The sequence below is a fragment of the Aulonocara sp. 'chitande type north' Nkhata Bay genome, linkage group LG6, assembly GCF_057382095.1.
Source record: "Aulonocara sp. 'chitande type north' Nkhata Bay isolate Kocher_YH1m ecotype deep benthic linkage group LG6, A_spYH_male_GT1.1, whole genome shotgun sequence".
In the NCBI taxonomy this organism is placed as follows: Eukaryota; Metazoa; Chordata; class Actinopteri; order Cichliformes; family Cichlidae; genus Aulonocara; species Aulonocara sp. 'chitande type north' Nkhata Bay.
In genome coordinates this window covers 33,502,561-33,517,655 of record NC_141349.1, presented here as the reverse complement: position 1 = coordinate 33,517,655, position 15,095 = coordinate 33,502,561, and the positions used below count along the sequence as shown (strand labels likewise).

Below are 15,095 nucleotides of genomic sequence, written 5' to 3'. Positions count from 1 at the left end.
ATTGAACAAGCTGCCTAATAGAGGTGAAACAGCCTAAAAGACGAGTGAATGCCAAGCTTTATCTGTGGGGACACAATCTCAGCTCTAATATGGCTCCAGCTCCACCTCACCATTGTTCAGAAATGACATAATGCAGCTTTAAATGAACAATAAATACAAAGAATCACTGTTGATGAGAAATACACGTATAACAGCACTTTAGTTTATATAGGTTTATTGAAAAAAAGGGTTGATATAAAAGCTAAAATACTGCCTCTTGGTTTACAATCAGTGAAAATACAGAGTAATACTCTAATACGTCTTGTGTATAGAAGAACATGTGTCAGAAGCTGCCTCAAAAGAAATGAAGTCATTTCACATTGTCTTGGGGACCTAATTGAAACACACTTCAGTTATTTTAGTAACACACTAATGGCAAGTAAATGTGACCCTGAATATATATTTGGTCTAAATACAAAGAAACAAAAACCTTCTTTGAAAAATATAATTGCACAGTGATGACTGTGTTGGAACACAGCTTTGCCTGATATATATTTGATCCCACAAATTACGCTCTGTTGATGGGTTAGCGAGAGTGGCTCTGACACTGCACAGGTGTCAAGTTTCCACAGGGGCCACGGGACTAACTTAACAGCACTTAAAGTCTATTTAATATAACTAAATACTTATTACATTACATGAATCTTAATAAGGTAAATCGTGAGTGACGTAGAGCATATGCTGTTGAAAGTTTGTTTAACATATTTCTTATTAGTTTAACAAAGTTAGTCCTGCTATTTAGATAATAATCACATTATAAATGAAAAATCTGGACTTTTTTTTTTACAGAAATATTTAATCTACTAATTATGGACTGGGTTGTGGTTTAACACACTAACCTTTATCTTTTCATATCAGTGTGTTTGGAAAACAGCACAGTTTTATTGAGCAATGGTGTTTACGCAAATTAGTATAATTATATAAGATTCTTGGCCATTAGAGTAATGAGAAATGAATTACACTTACAGGATTGTTGCACCATTAGCTCCAAATTGATAAGATTACCACCAGTAACCTGTCAGTCAGTAAATAGACCATAAAACACAAAAGATGATAGACGATAACAATGACCACAAGCACTTGGACTTCCATAGCAATTTGTGGGGGGGGGGACCCAAAACAAAACAAAGCAATTTTGCGGCATGGGAGCAGTCGAGTGAACCTGAAAAGAAAGCCTGTGGGGTGCTGGGAGTGTCCAGATTGAAAGCACATGCTGGCTGATCTAAACTCTTAGTCTTTATTCTGTTTTGGCTCAGCAGTTCTTTTGACACATCATATATCAACTTAAGTAAAACTATAAAAAACTAAATCATGAGGCTGATGGGGACAAATGGTGGGCTGAGCTGAATAGTTTCCTGACTTGTGGCTTTTGTTTTCTATCACTGCAGGCTGGATTGGGTTTTATTCCGCTCACGCGCTCTGCAGCTGATAAGCAAACAATATCAATAAACTCAAGACAGCAACATTTAAGTTGCTCAGCATTTCTGTATTCTAAAAAAAATGCAAGCAATATTAATATATGTGTCGCATACTGTGCATAACATACTTACAGACTTTTACATATATGTGAAATATTGAATGAATCCTCAAAAATGAAGTCAGATACTGTTTCTAGCACTTTAATGAACGGCCTTCATTTAGTAGCTTCTGCCTGTTGTACATTTCATTAAAAAAACATTTTGTAAGATTATCTTCAATATAAAAATAAAACAATTACATTAAAAAAAACATAAAGTGGTTCACATATATATAAAATAACTGATAATTAAAAATGTTCTTTTGCCACCGTGAGCATTCCTTTTCAGGCATTTATCTTTCAGCTATTTGGACAATGTAGTAGCTTTTCATTCCTACTAAGGACAGGTGCTGGTATGAAAACACTGCATCTAACTTCTTCTGTTGGTCCTTTTTACAAAGTGTAAAACTATCCTGAATTGTAACGACGTCCTACCTATTTTACCTAAAATCCATGAAATTGAATTCATCTGCTTCTTGGTGGTGCATAAATATTTGGTCTCTCTTAACCAATAAGATCAGTTGGCTAAAAAACAAAAAGCTGCACTGATTGGTGTTTTCATCCATGCTCGGTCATCCAGATAAGGAAATCCCAAAAAGTTGAGTCTGTTCATCTGTTTTCAGTGGGGGAAACGTTTCGTCACTCACCCAAGTGACTTCTTCAGACGTCCAGATGAACAGGACCAACTTTTTGGGATGCACTGATTAGTGTTTTATTTCTTTACAGTCTTTATCAGTACAGTGTGGCCTTAACGTCAGCTTAGAATCGACTTCATTTTCATTTTTCACTTCCAACAACAGTCCTTTGAGCCTTTATTTCAAAACATATTGCATTCCATTTAAGACACCGAGAGTCTCGACATCCCATCTTGCATAAAATCATCACTAAAAACACAGTTATGTCAATGGCTCTGACTCCTTAAACTGAACATATAGCACCATTGGATCAGTGCGTGCTTTTTAGTAGTTTCTGTGAGCTTCCTCTCTATTCCTGCACCAAGCTCAAAACCAACTAGACCTGTGCTAGCGAGCTCTGCGTGTTACAGTTAACAAAAGCTTGTGGATGGTTTCCCCCAATTGCCAGCCCCTGAATATATCCCATGAGCCTTCACTCTCAGAGTAATGCCACTTTCACTTCAAATCACAACAAGCCTTCTACATTTATGTGTGGAAAGCCTACATCCAAAATTCTTCTTTGAGTAATGTATATATTAAAACTAGAATAATAAATCATATCATTCTGAGCAGAAGGATATGATATCAATTTGATGTGGAAACATTTCTTTTGATGTTTTCAAATTTGACACGTCTGCATTTTTCCAAACCACATTTTTTGATATAAAAGGGCAGGAACTGGCAACAAAGTCCCAACAGCATTTTTTCCAAGGAAGCTGATGTGAATGTTTTTTCCTCAGTCAGCAGCTTTTATTAAAAATTAATCTGACTTGAAATGATGGTGGCATTACTCACAAAGCCTTGCACGAGACAGAAAGGTAGAATTGTTCCTCTATAGCTGTGTGAAGCAAGAAAATATTATATACAGGCACACAATCAGAGTTCATGTATGCAACATTCAAACACACACACACTCTCCCATGCCATTCACTCAGTACTCAGCACATATTTTTGACATCAACATGTGTCCGTCAAGGTGAGATTGCACTTGGTGCTAAGATTTGTTGCCGGATAAGGTGAATGTGAAACAACTGGACGTCCCGAGGGATCGGTGGATGGTGCTGGGGATGGAGTGCAGCTTCTGCAAGCTGTCCAGAGAGTTGGACGGGTACATACAGCGTGTGTGCATACATCCATAGCAGTGACAGGGAGGTACAGAGGTTCAGCCTGGGAATACCAGGCTGGATGACATACAGGACTCCCTTTGTGTTTTAGTTGATCTTATTAGCGCGTCTTCTAGATTTCTTCACCCTGGAGAAAGATTCAGAAGTTATTAAGATGAGTTTATGTAACTGAAAACAACTTCGTTTTAGCTGTCACAGTTATATTTACATATTTACATTTAAAAATCCATGAGAACAAATAACGGGTTATTGTTGAGCCACAGGTTAAAAACATGTTATCTAGTTTTATGTGACTTTAGTCATTTGAAATTCATCTTCTCTTGGAATGAGCTGTGCATCACTGGTATAAAGGATGAGCGAGTTGTTTTTGACCTTTTTCAGAGAGCATGATATATGAATGTAAGTTTTGTAACTAAACATTATATCTTCAATTTGTTTAATATAGGCTCTTGAAAGGAGATCAATTTTTGGTTTCATTTTATGGGGATATATGAACAAATGCGCTCATACAAGGCACATTCGTATAAGCACAGAATTTCTTATATCTAACTCACTTTATGTTCTTTCAGCTTAAATCTTTTGGCTGTTTCTGGTGTTTGTAAGAACACATTAGTATAAAAAAGGATTTTTCCATTCATTATTGCCTATTTTGAGAACCTCTAGAATAAAATAACACTTAACACGACTCTCATGCCTCGTGTGCACTTCTGGTCATTTTCATATAAAAGTGCATATGAGGGAAATGTAATTATGTCCGATGAGAGAAGACAGATCAGGAAGTTTGTAAAACCTTCTGGTGCAGTATTATATATGCCTAACTATAATCATAGATCTTTCACTTGTCTTTTATAAGCTTGTGTTTGCCATGCTTAAATTACGGTGTCTGGGAAGCATCACTTGCAAATCCAGAGGCAGTTTGCATTGGCTAAAGGTGAAGTTGGAACAATGGGAGACCATTTACAAAACTTTTGGCTTTACTGGATTGACCGGTTAATCATTAAATGAATCATTCATAAATCATTTATGTTTTTTTGTTTAATGAAATGCTTAGATTGGAGTTCAGAGGCTCATTTTTAGCATCAAACACGGTGATCTAATGGCACATTTTGCTCCCCACTGCAAAATTTGTTAAAAGACTAATTGATCATTAGAAATATGTGGTTTTAATTATGTAAGCTGAGCTGAACGCTGTTCTTCTGATTAAGAAATATACTTGGCTACTGATGTGCTTTAAGTTCCTGAATATAGTATAAAAATGCCTATAAAAGTAAAACAGAACCCATAACAGTGGTGGATGTAAAATGTCAATTGTCAGCTGGTGGAAAAAAGCTATAATATCATAGGTTTTTAAGCCAACAAGTGGAAAGTTTCGTTTGACAGTTATGATGTGTGATGCATATTCAACTCTTAACCTCTCGTACTTCCACCAGCTGGATTAGGATGCATTTAGCTACATGTTAAAGAAGCATAGCTACATTTTGTTTTTATAGGTTATTAAAAATAAGGATGTCGCTGGCATTAACGCCAAGCCTAAGAGAAGATCTGGTGCGTGTTAAGAGGTTAACATGCAGAAGCCCATGAGCGACACTAGTCTAAATATGAAAGGCTGATATTTGGTGATATTTGTTGTGTATGACAGATTATTTGCTGCTGCGCCACATGCCAGCTTCAGTGAACTACGACAATGCCTAAATCTGCAGTCACAGAAGTCCTTCGCTACAATAATAAACAATGTCTTGTAACCCCTCAGATATTCCTTTATTGTTTGTTTTCACATTGTGCACTTTAAGTGTTTATACTGTTTAAAGACGCAGGCATGCAGCCTGGCAATAATCACCACCAGACATGTTGGGAACAGTTTTTTTCCTTTTATGTGAAAGGCACATATTTACTGCATAGCCCATTAAAAAGTGAAACAGCTACTGCAGTTTTTATGAATAGTTTTTACTCCCCAACTGGAGCGTTTTTTTACAGATGTGCAATTTGTGATGATAATGTGTAAAGTTTTAATGTTAATGTAAGTGCTCTGATTTGGCTGACTATCTCAGATGTGCTTATGAGAAAATAGGAAGCAGACATACCAGTGGTGGATTTATCTCTGGTCTTACTTGAAGCTCATTATTTCACAGATAATAACTCACTGGCTTACATCAACCATGTCACCAATTTCAGAGACTAATTGTCAGTAGGAAACTGAGAAATTGACTTTTTTTTTAACATTGGTTTATTTGCAAGCTCTAAACTTAGAGGAGAAGGGAACCATATTTCATTTCTGCCTTTGTCAGTGATGCTCGTGCCATTCGTAGATAGATAGAGGGGGTTTCTTACTTGTTAATGGCATTCTTTAAGTACTGCTGCAGCCATTTGGTCTCAGGGTTGATGCAAACTTCCCTGTTGCTCTTCAGCTTTGCACTGTGGAAGAAAAAAAGCATGAATTGATTTGGTTACATGACACATTCTACCAAAATGAAGCAATCTTGAAAACAAAGCTGTTTTGACAAGCTGACTTTAAGCCTCGTTTTCTGACTGCACCAGTTGGAAAAATGCAGAGCAGATTTGTTCACCAAGAAGCTCAATGTGTAGATTTTAGGTGGGATGTGGGAAGATTTCCACCAATGAAAACAAGAAGGAAGGAAGCACAGGAATGACCTAGAAACACAGTAATTTTACTCAGTGAGGCAACAGTGCTGATCTCATTCAGCAGCAACACAGCCTCTTTAGGCATGTTGATAACTAAGACTGTTGCTGCTAGTTTGCTAACTACATAAAGCAAACTCTGTATACACTTTGCTGTATATATCTAAATACTATATACTGTCAAGTTCCTGTGTTTATACTGTACATTTAATAACCAGTTCTCCATCCTTTATTTATTCTGTAATTTATTCCAGCAGTGTTGCACTCTGCACCATTGTATCACCAACACGGTGTTATTGTCTGTGTCATGTTGCTGTTGTATGTACTGTCTGTTTGTCTATTCTGTATATACTGAGAGCGAAGAAAGAACTGAGCCCAGCTCTTTGTATGTGTACACGTCCAATAAAGCCAAATCTGATTCTAATCTTAAGGAAATGTTGCGTGACCTTCTTGTTTTCAGACAAACTCAATAACACTGCTGATTCCTTAAAAGCATCACAGATATGTCTGACGTTGTTTGAATGTGCACAAAGGTTGGAATATGGGGGGGAAGATATCTGTGTGAGCTATTATAAACAGGGGTTTATAAACTAAAACAAAGGAATTTATCACTTGTGCCACCTTTAATCAGATTAAAGACAGAGGATAGATGTGTGTAATGTCAGGAAGGATAATATTAAATGATAAAAGTTACGTTATTTGAAAGCAGCACAGAATGCATCTGAGTCTTGTTGCGTTTTGTTGCATTATATGTTGAACAACTACCAGAAACACCTCCACCAGAAACTGATGCAAAAATGTGTACAAATTAGTGCCACAAAATTCACCAGAATCCAGGAAATAAGGTTTCTGATACTCAAGATTTCCTGAGAGAGGAACCAAACACCCCTTAATGTGTCTACCTATGCACATGCTGGTAGCTAGCTGCCCGAGGAAGTGAAAAAGGCAAAAAAAGGAGAGCCATAGAAACTATTTAAGCTAAAGAACAGCTTAAAAACAACAATAATTTGGCATTAACTCTACTACTTTAGCAAGTAAAAAAAAACTACTCATTGCCAGAATTTAAAATGAAAAAAAAACAACCCAAAATCCCCCAAACTGTCTTGTCCCAACTTTAGTTTTTCAAAGTGGGGTGCAGACGAGTGCGATGGGTTTTTATTGCCACATTCTCCCGCATGTTTACATTTGCTTCTGCAGTACATTTTTTTCCACACTCATCCTGGTTTCCACATAAAAGAGGAGTAACAGAGATAATGAGGAATCAAAGTGTTTAAGCCCAAAGCAAACTCAGAGGCAATAAATCACTTTCAAGGACATGTAAGGGTTGCAGTTTTAAATTTGGCCCTCTTGTGTAGCTTGACATCCTGCAGTGTTGTACAGTACAGAGGCTTTATCTTCTTCTTCGGCTGTGCGGTTAACCAAACTGTAACAAGACCTCTCAGTAACCTCAACAAAGTGTGACCGGCATTTTAATGGATGCCTGAAGAAGCTCATCCAGCCTCCTTTTCTGCTTCTCTTGTGTTCAGGGTACGGTCCTTGCGCAATGACAACAAATCAAGCATTATTATTCAGTGGGATGCACAACCTAACATCCTTGCTTATAGCATTTATTCTGATCGTGGCTCAAGAGTTGGGAGTTCGCCTTGTAATCGGAAGGTTGCCGGTTCAAGCCCCGGCTCCAACAGTCTCGGTCGTTGTGTCCTTGGGCAAGACACTTCACCCGCTGCCTACTGGTGGTGGTCAGAGGGCCTGGTGGCGCCAGTGTCCGGCAGCCTCGCCTCTGTCAGTGCGCCCCAGGGTGGCTGTGGCTACAATGTAGCTTGCCATCACCAGTGTGTGAATGGGTGGATGACTGGATGTGTAAAGCGCTTTGGGGTCCTTAGGGACTAGTAAAGCGCTATATAAATACAGGCCATTTTTACCATTTACCATAGCATTTAAATAGGTGCTCCTTGGCTGTACTACTTAATATTAGTGATTTATGACTAATATAGATTAAGAGCAATGTATATACCTTTAGTTTGTCTCTTGGAAATAAATCAGTAAATGTAAGTTTTTTACTAAAGCTACAAAACTCTTAAAGCATTTTTAAAAGCTAAACAGCACTTTTTTAACCATAATGGGAACAAAAACAGCCCCTCGCTGTTTATGGTTTATCGGCTGTTAAATAAATCAGAAGTGAAATGAGCAAAACATGCCAGGATTAAAAGGTCTACGGGGGTTGAGCTCAGATACACCTCAGATAAGCTCTAAAAATCTCTGCACATCTAAAAACACATCCAAGCTCCAAACTGGAGGATTACTACGCATAACAGGCTGTCAGCGTCTGCTCAGCGGTGAAAAATCACAGCTCGCTGTTTCTGCTCAAGGACGGCTGAAGGGGGGAGGCTGATATCGCAGATCACACCGCACTGTATGACTTGTAAAGCTGTCTCTGCACGGCATGCTAAACATCTTCACACATAGTCTGACACAAACTTTACACGTGGGAAGTCCTTTTGATCAGGCTGGTTTCATGTAAAACTTTTAAAAGGTGCAACATCAGAGGCTTGTTTAAGTAATCAGTCACGTTCGCTACCACTCTTAAATCCTTTTTGGTAGTATAGGGTGAAATTTACAGTATAAGTCTATATTTTTAAATCCCACTACTGTTTAAGTCTGATTTGGTTATTTATTTGATTTGTGTTTCTGTTTTTTGTCTGTAATTCACTGATTACACTCCTCTTGAAAACAGAGTTTTTAAATATTAGTCTTTTTTGGCAAGGCAGATGTCAATGTGTGTAACTTAAAAAAGAAAAATGTTGCTTTAAATTTTTATTCCTGGTACTTTGTTGGGTGCACATGTTAACACGTCTGGAGGGTTTTTAAACATATTTTTAAAATGAGTTTAGATTTAAATAAACTAGAAGTCACTAAAAATTAGCCTGAACAGAAACTGAAACATTGCTTCACCCTCAACACTTTATGTTAGGTAAAATATACAACTGTAATACTCAGAAAAACAGACATTTTTCTTCTTTCATACTCCAAAATATTGAATTTTCCTTCCCCCTCAGGATTCAGGGGTGCTGCAGGGCGGTCACAGAGAGTGTGCTGATGTCTGGTCTGTTATTAGAGAGCTAAGCCAGACATTTAGGAGAGGATTTGTTCTGTTGTCAGTCACTGACTCTGGGTGAGTTTCAGACCCAATGGGGTGATTGCAGGGGCACGCAACAGGGTCTTACCCTGCTCCAAACATGTGGATATCACACCTCAGTGGCAAAAGGTCATGTATGAGAGTTAACAGCTCAGAGGTGTAGCGTCTCGCTGCTCCCCGTTCTCCTCCCTCCATCTCATGTCACACATCTCTGTAAGTTAAACACTGCTTTCATATTCAATTCGTGCCCCCTCTCTTGCTTGCCCCTCTGATATACCACCTCCCTTATTCCTCACTGCATTTAGAGGCAGATGAGCAAATGGCCCCTCAAACTTAAAAGAGCAATTCGGGAGCACCAGCCTGATCCCGAATCCTTCAAATGTCAGGAGGCCAAACAGCTCCGTAACTGGATCTGTGTTTGCTTTTTCTCATGGGGTCGCCCCCCTTCCTATGCACACACACAGACACACACACACTTTTTGTTTTATTAGAGGTTGCCAGCTCATCAGCTCGGAAGCTCTCTGTTATTTTGATGTTTCTCACTTCATCCTGTTTATCTGTCTGCCTGTCTGGATGACCAACTGAGAACCTAAACCCTAATTGACTTGGCAGGAATTTGGGGGCCGGAGTTCCACAAGCAGCAGGTAGTAATTACTTCACAGCAAGTTAATACCAACAGCGTGGCGGCCTGGTTTGGAGGGGTTGTCGTCAAGCTAGGGTGAAGGGATGAGGGCACACAGTGGGAGAGGGGGGGGGGGGGGGGAGTTTCTTGTGGGGTGAAAGAGGGTGTTATGTTACTGACTTTCTTTCATGCTCCTCAATAGAGATATCGGAGCGCCGCTCTGTGGGCTCCTTGTCTGAATGACTTCTTGACTCCTCTGGCAGTTTTCTGGAGGGAGGTTAGAGGGAGTTTGTAGCCTAGCCACAGGACTGGTAGTCCTTCCTGACCTTTTGCCATTCGGTTACCCCTTCCAACCATCACCAGCCCCCTCCTTTCTTTGTGGAAGAAGCCTCCAGTCCTTTAGCCTTGTGGCCTTGAGGCTTCTGCCGTCCAGATTTTCAATAGCTAACAAATTAAGGAAGGTTCTTTTTTGTTAATGTGTTCCAGACCAGTGAAATTATTCTCAACGTTGCTGACCAGATTCAGGCGGGAAATGAAAAAAGAAAAAGTAGATGAGGGACACAAGGGGTCAGCAGAAATACAAAGGTAATCACTTTGACCCTTAATTATTGCTTCCTTTGCCAAACACAAATGGCCCCCTCGAGCTCTGAGCGTTAGCGCTTTCCTCTCTCTGAGTGGATTGTGTTGTTTTAAAGTCAGCCCGCTCACTCAGGAAAGCCTAGAAGGATATTAACACCATACCTCACACATACCTCACACATCAGCAGTGTATTACATTTATTTCTGTTTCCTCTTGTTAAAGAAGACTATTGGCTTAGATAGACCCCCAAAAATAGCCTACGCTTCAAACACAGCCCTTTTGTAGTTTGTACTCACTGATATGAACTGGTCTTGAATGATATGTGTGCGCTGTTATTACTGGCATTACACTAATACAGTCATAAATGAATCTGTAGTGTTCATTAAACAGAGAAGGTAATGCATGCCAGTGTCATTTTACATTTTTATTGTGTTCCTATATTGTTTTTTTGTTTTCCCACATCTGGTTATTGTGACTGTATGTCTGGGAGTTTGAGGAGAACAGTTCACTTGCAAAAGCTCAGCACAGATATCAAGTACAATCTAATCTATCACAAAATGGTTACTTTACACGATTCTGCTTTTTTAAAACCTAAAAAATGAACCTTGACACACTGAAAAGAATCCACTTAAACAGGCCACACGAGTGACAGACTCATTCAAACAGTCATCAGATAATTACACCAGGAAACACATTTCTTGAAGTTAATCACCCCCTGCAACATGAGACTCATCTACTTACATGACTTGGAAGGGGCAGTTGGGCGTGTGGAGAAACTTGAGCTCTTTGATGGAGCGCTGGGGAACCGTGTTGAGAGTGGATCGACACCAGCAGCGCTCAACCAGACTGATGGGCTTTGCTACAAACAGTGGACAAGGAAGATTACAAATTAGCATGAAGCTTAGAAAATGCAACAAAATCTCAAGAGACCAGGCTGTTAAAAAGCTTAACAAGTACTGACTGTTCCAATTCTGCAACACTGCACTCTTAAGCTCTGGCATTCACACAGCTATATATTTAGGAAGGAGTTAGGAAGAGGAATTTGAAAACTGAAAAATTTGCTTTGGGATCCAAAGATAAATCCACAGACAAAGCTGCACCTGCCTTATTTCAATATGTAAGAGCAAGAAAAGCCTAACAAGCTTTTTGTGAACAAAGGAGAAATCAGCCAACACAGAGACACATTCAGCATTACTTATGTGGAGCTCTGCAGGGCAGTAAAATGTGGCAGACGTTGGACTTTAAGATAAATGATTCCGTTAACTTGCCAAAGAAAACTTATTCAGATCACAGTGGATGAAATGAGCAGCGGTGTCTAATATTTCGTTTCATTGCCCGTTAACAAAAGAAAGGGTCATTTTGGTTCAAGTGAGGATTTAAATACCTACATCAACTCAAATCAAATCCAAGCACAGCAGTTTCTGATTCATTTGGATTGCGATTAAACGTACCTTTCACCTCGTTGGACAAATTAAAGGCATGTTTAATCTACTGTAACAAATCTTAACAAAGCATGGGAATGTATAAGTTTACCTGCTATGTCTGTGAACAACATCCTCATTAAAAAGAGATTAGCCCTTTCAGACCACCCGCTCGTTCACACTCTCACACACACACGCATGCAGAAGTTTAGCTTTTCACTCCTGGAGCATTCAGCCAAGCCACTCTAAAGGAGAAGGGTCCTCAACATTCAATTTCCAATATTCACCTCTTTTATGAAAGCACTCTGCAGCTCAGACGGCCTCAGCAGCCTCTATGAGGTACATTCTTAAAATGATTACAATGTGAGTTTGTGTAGGCTTGTCGGTGCCCCCGAGGACTACAGATGCACAGTAATAAGACTAAATGCTTCCTTAAAAGTTTTCAAATGAAAGAAACGATGAGGGTTGTTAAAAAAATGAGGGAAAGGATGAAGGAAAACCTGGCTGGCAATAAAAGTTAAAAAGAAACCAGCCGAATAGCCTTTAATTGCATCATTATAGAGGGCTTTGAATGGGAATAAAATGCATTGAAAACTGAAGCTTAAAGTGTGCTTTAAGAAATTACAAAATTTCACAGAGCTGATTCTGTACATCAGCCATGCCCTGCCTGTACAAATGTAAATGTCCAGATTACTCAAACCATACAATATAAAGCAAATGCTGTTGTGATTTGGCAACATATAATTAAATGTAATTGAAATCTTAAAATCAGGTGCATCAATAATAAAGCTCTTTTTTTTTTTACAAGGTTCAATGTATTCTTTTTTTTCATAAAGAAACAGCAAATGTCCTGTCACAAATGCCCAAATCCTCAGTAATATCGCTCTAATGATTCGCACCCATTCAGGGTCTTTTCTCATGCAAATTAAGGGATCATTATGCAGCATGCAGCACTGGAGCCAGAAGCATGTGTCCACCACTGATTTATCCCTAATTAGAAACTAATTATAAGGATGCAGTGAGAAAAGGCAAATACACATGTCTAGGTCTAACTCTTGAATATTCAATCTGAGCTCTTAGTGGAGCAGAAACAATACGCTTAGGATAAATCCTGCTAGGAAACTCAACACCCCGTCTTGTTCCTACCAAGGTTAAACGTGGGAGGTAAATGTGGGGTCAATGCGGTGGCAGGAATCCACCTATATAAGATAAGATATTTGCCCAAAATCTGAAACAAATGCTTATAAACATTTTGTTTAAAAAGGCTTTTTCTGTTTTTTAGATTTTGATTAATATCAGTATATTCTCTACTTATTCTCTTCTAGCGCCCCACATAAGAACTTGCAGTGGGGAAATATTTTCATTCAAGTTTAATTTTCTAATTATGTATAAAAATATATGTTTGTTTCCACAAACCCAAATACAAACTGCAAAATAATAATAATTTTAAAAAACTAGCAAAGCAAAACGCAATAATTCGGCACCTGTCCGAAAAAACAATAACCGAGAAGCTTCTATTTTGTACTTCATTTACTCTCCATGAGTTTAAGTTATACTGTAGCTATTTAATTAATGTATTAAAAAAAAATTCTAATAACATTTCAATCTGTTACCCAATTTTCTGTCTAGAAATTTATCGATGTAGAAGGAAAGCAGGTGATCGAAGAACTGGAATTTCACAGTCTTGTAATAAGGGATTTACCACGACGGCAACCGATCAATCATAAACAATTAAAATTAATGCTGACATAACCTAACAAACATAAACTTAATCCAGAAAAATGCTGTTCTAAATAGCCAATAAGAAAAATATAAATGTCGGAAGCTCCAGAATCTTAAACGTTTAAATTAGCCAAAACCTGTCTAAATGATGTTGTCAGTAATGTTCCTGAAGCGTTTAAATTAAAGGGGCTGCTGTCCCTCTGGACTCACCGTTGGAGGTCGGAACATGTGTGGCCACGGCCAGCAGAGCCAGCAGTGCCATCAGTTTGACGTCCATGGTGGTGGGCTTGCAGGCTGCAGGAGGGCTTGCGCTCTTTCTCTGTTACAATCCAGGGCACGACTGTGGCCGCCAGCTTCGCTCTGCGCTGTGTTAAATCTTCAGACGGGCGAGAGAAAGTGAGCAGGGAGACGGAGTCCCACTTTCTATAGAGGGAGGGGGGAGGGGGGTCCCAGCGTGAGAGGAGAGGGATGGGAAGCCAGGGCAGGAGAAGGAGGGAGAGGCAGCCAGTCAGTAGAAACTTCCTCGATTGTAAATGCGTTTGGCTGCGAGTCAAGGAGAAAGTCTGAGGGCTATTCTCTTCGCCTCTTCACTAATTTTGCCTATTTTTTTCCGCCTTTCTCGCTTTCATTGCTTCATTGTGTCTATTTAATCTTCTTTGTTGTACTTTTCCTTCCCCCTCTTCCATTTTTCAGTGTATTCTCTTCACCTTTACTTGCCATCTGCCACACACATGCATACAGAGTTCAAGCATTTCTCACCAGTCACTGCATATTATTGTTGGAAGCAGCTCTCTCTGTATTTGGACTAATATTGTTTTATATGTCAGCTGCCTGTTGTGTATTTGTTTGCTGGTATACAGGCTGCACCCTCTCCGCCTTTTTTTTCTCCATGCATCACTTTGGCTGTCGTTCTTTCTCCTTTTCCCTCTTGCTGACTCCCTGTCATCTGGCTGGGCTCCTGTCCATGACGTCTGCTTCATGTCTTTATTGGGACTTTCATTGTTTTCTCCATGAAGAAACCATTAGCTGACTTCATGTTTGTACAGTTGTTAGGACAGAGGAAAACCTGGTTTAAGAAAAATTGTAGATCCATTAAGTGATGAACTTCTGTGAGTCTTTTGCTGTTTTTAATTAAAATGTAGTCAAGGATAGGAAATTCTATTGTAAGTAGATTATCATCATCAACTACAAAAAAACGACCACATATATCGCCAAGAAACAAATGTTCTTTTGGTTGTTTTATTCACTAAATCATTGGGTGATAAATTATGACTGCAGTGTGCACGAGTGGGTCAAGATCTGCTCCTTCTCACCGAGGAGTTTCTTGAACGCTTTCTCAGAATTTACAGATGTTGATCAAAGATTTGGGTTTGATTCTGGGAACGAACTGCAATCAGCATGTTGTTTATGGAAATGCTAAACCAACACAGTCATCAGTAACTGGAATGAGTTTCATCTTACAATAATACAAAGCACTAGATCAATATCATAGATAAGAAGCTTTCAGTAGATTTGAATATTTTTCATTTTTTGATGATCAAAGTTAACCGTGCCAGTTTCTTTCTTCATGTGAATTTTTCTCCTCTTCATTTATTTATTTTTAAACTTTTGGGGTAAAAATATA

At 39.0% G+C, this 15,095-nt stretch overlaps 1 protein-coding gene across 1 annotated transcript; it reads right to left on the bottom strand.

The window, feature by feature from the left end:
* Window positions 1-203: 203 nt before the first annotated feature.
* cxcl12b (chemokine (C-X-C motif) ligand 12b (stromal cell-derived factor 1)) lies at window positions 204-13,848 on the bottom strand. The gene is made up of 4 exons (XM_086296423.1): window positions 13,682-13,848; window positions 11,070-11,187; window positions 5,682-5,765; window positions 204-3,480 (listed from the first exon to the last, which is right to left on the bottom strand). The coding sequence occupies exons 1-4, from the start codon at window positions 13,746-13,748 to the stop codon at window positions 3,441-3,443; spliced, it is 309 nt and encodes a 102-aa protein (XP_086152549.1). The 5' UTR covers window positions 13,749-13,848; the 3' UTR covers window positions 204-3,440.
* Between the last annotated feature and the right edge of the window lie 1,247 nt (window positions 13,849-15,095).

Coding starts and splice junctions, on each gene's coding strand:
- cxcl12b (XM_086296423.1), bottom strand. CDS start 13,748: ATGGACGTCAAACTGATGGCACTGCTGGCTCTGCTGGCCGTGGCCACA. Junction 5,766..11,069: donor AACTGCCCCTTCCAAGTCAT/GTAAGTAGATGA, acceptor TTTCTTCCACAG/TGCAAAGCTGAAGAGCAACA. Junction 3,481..5,681: donor TTAAAGAATGCCATTAACAA/GTAAGAAACCCC, acceptor ATCTTTCTCCAG/GGTGAAGAAATCTAGAAGAC.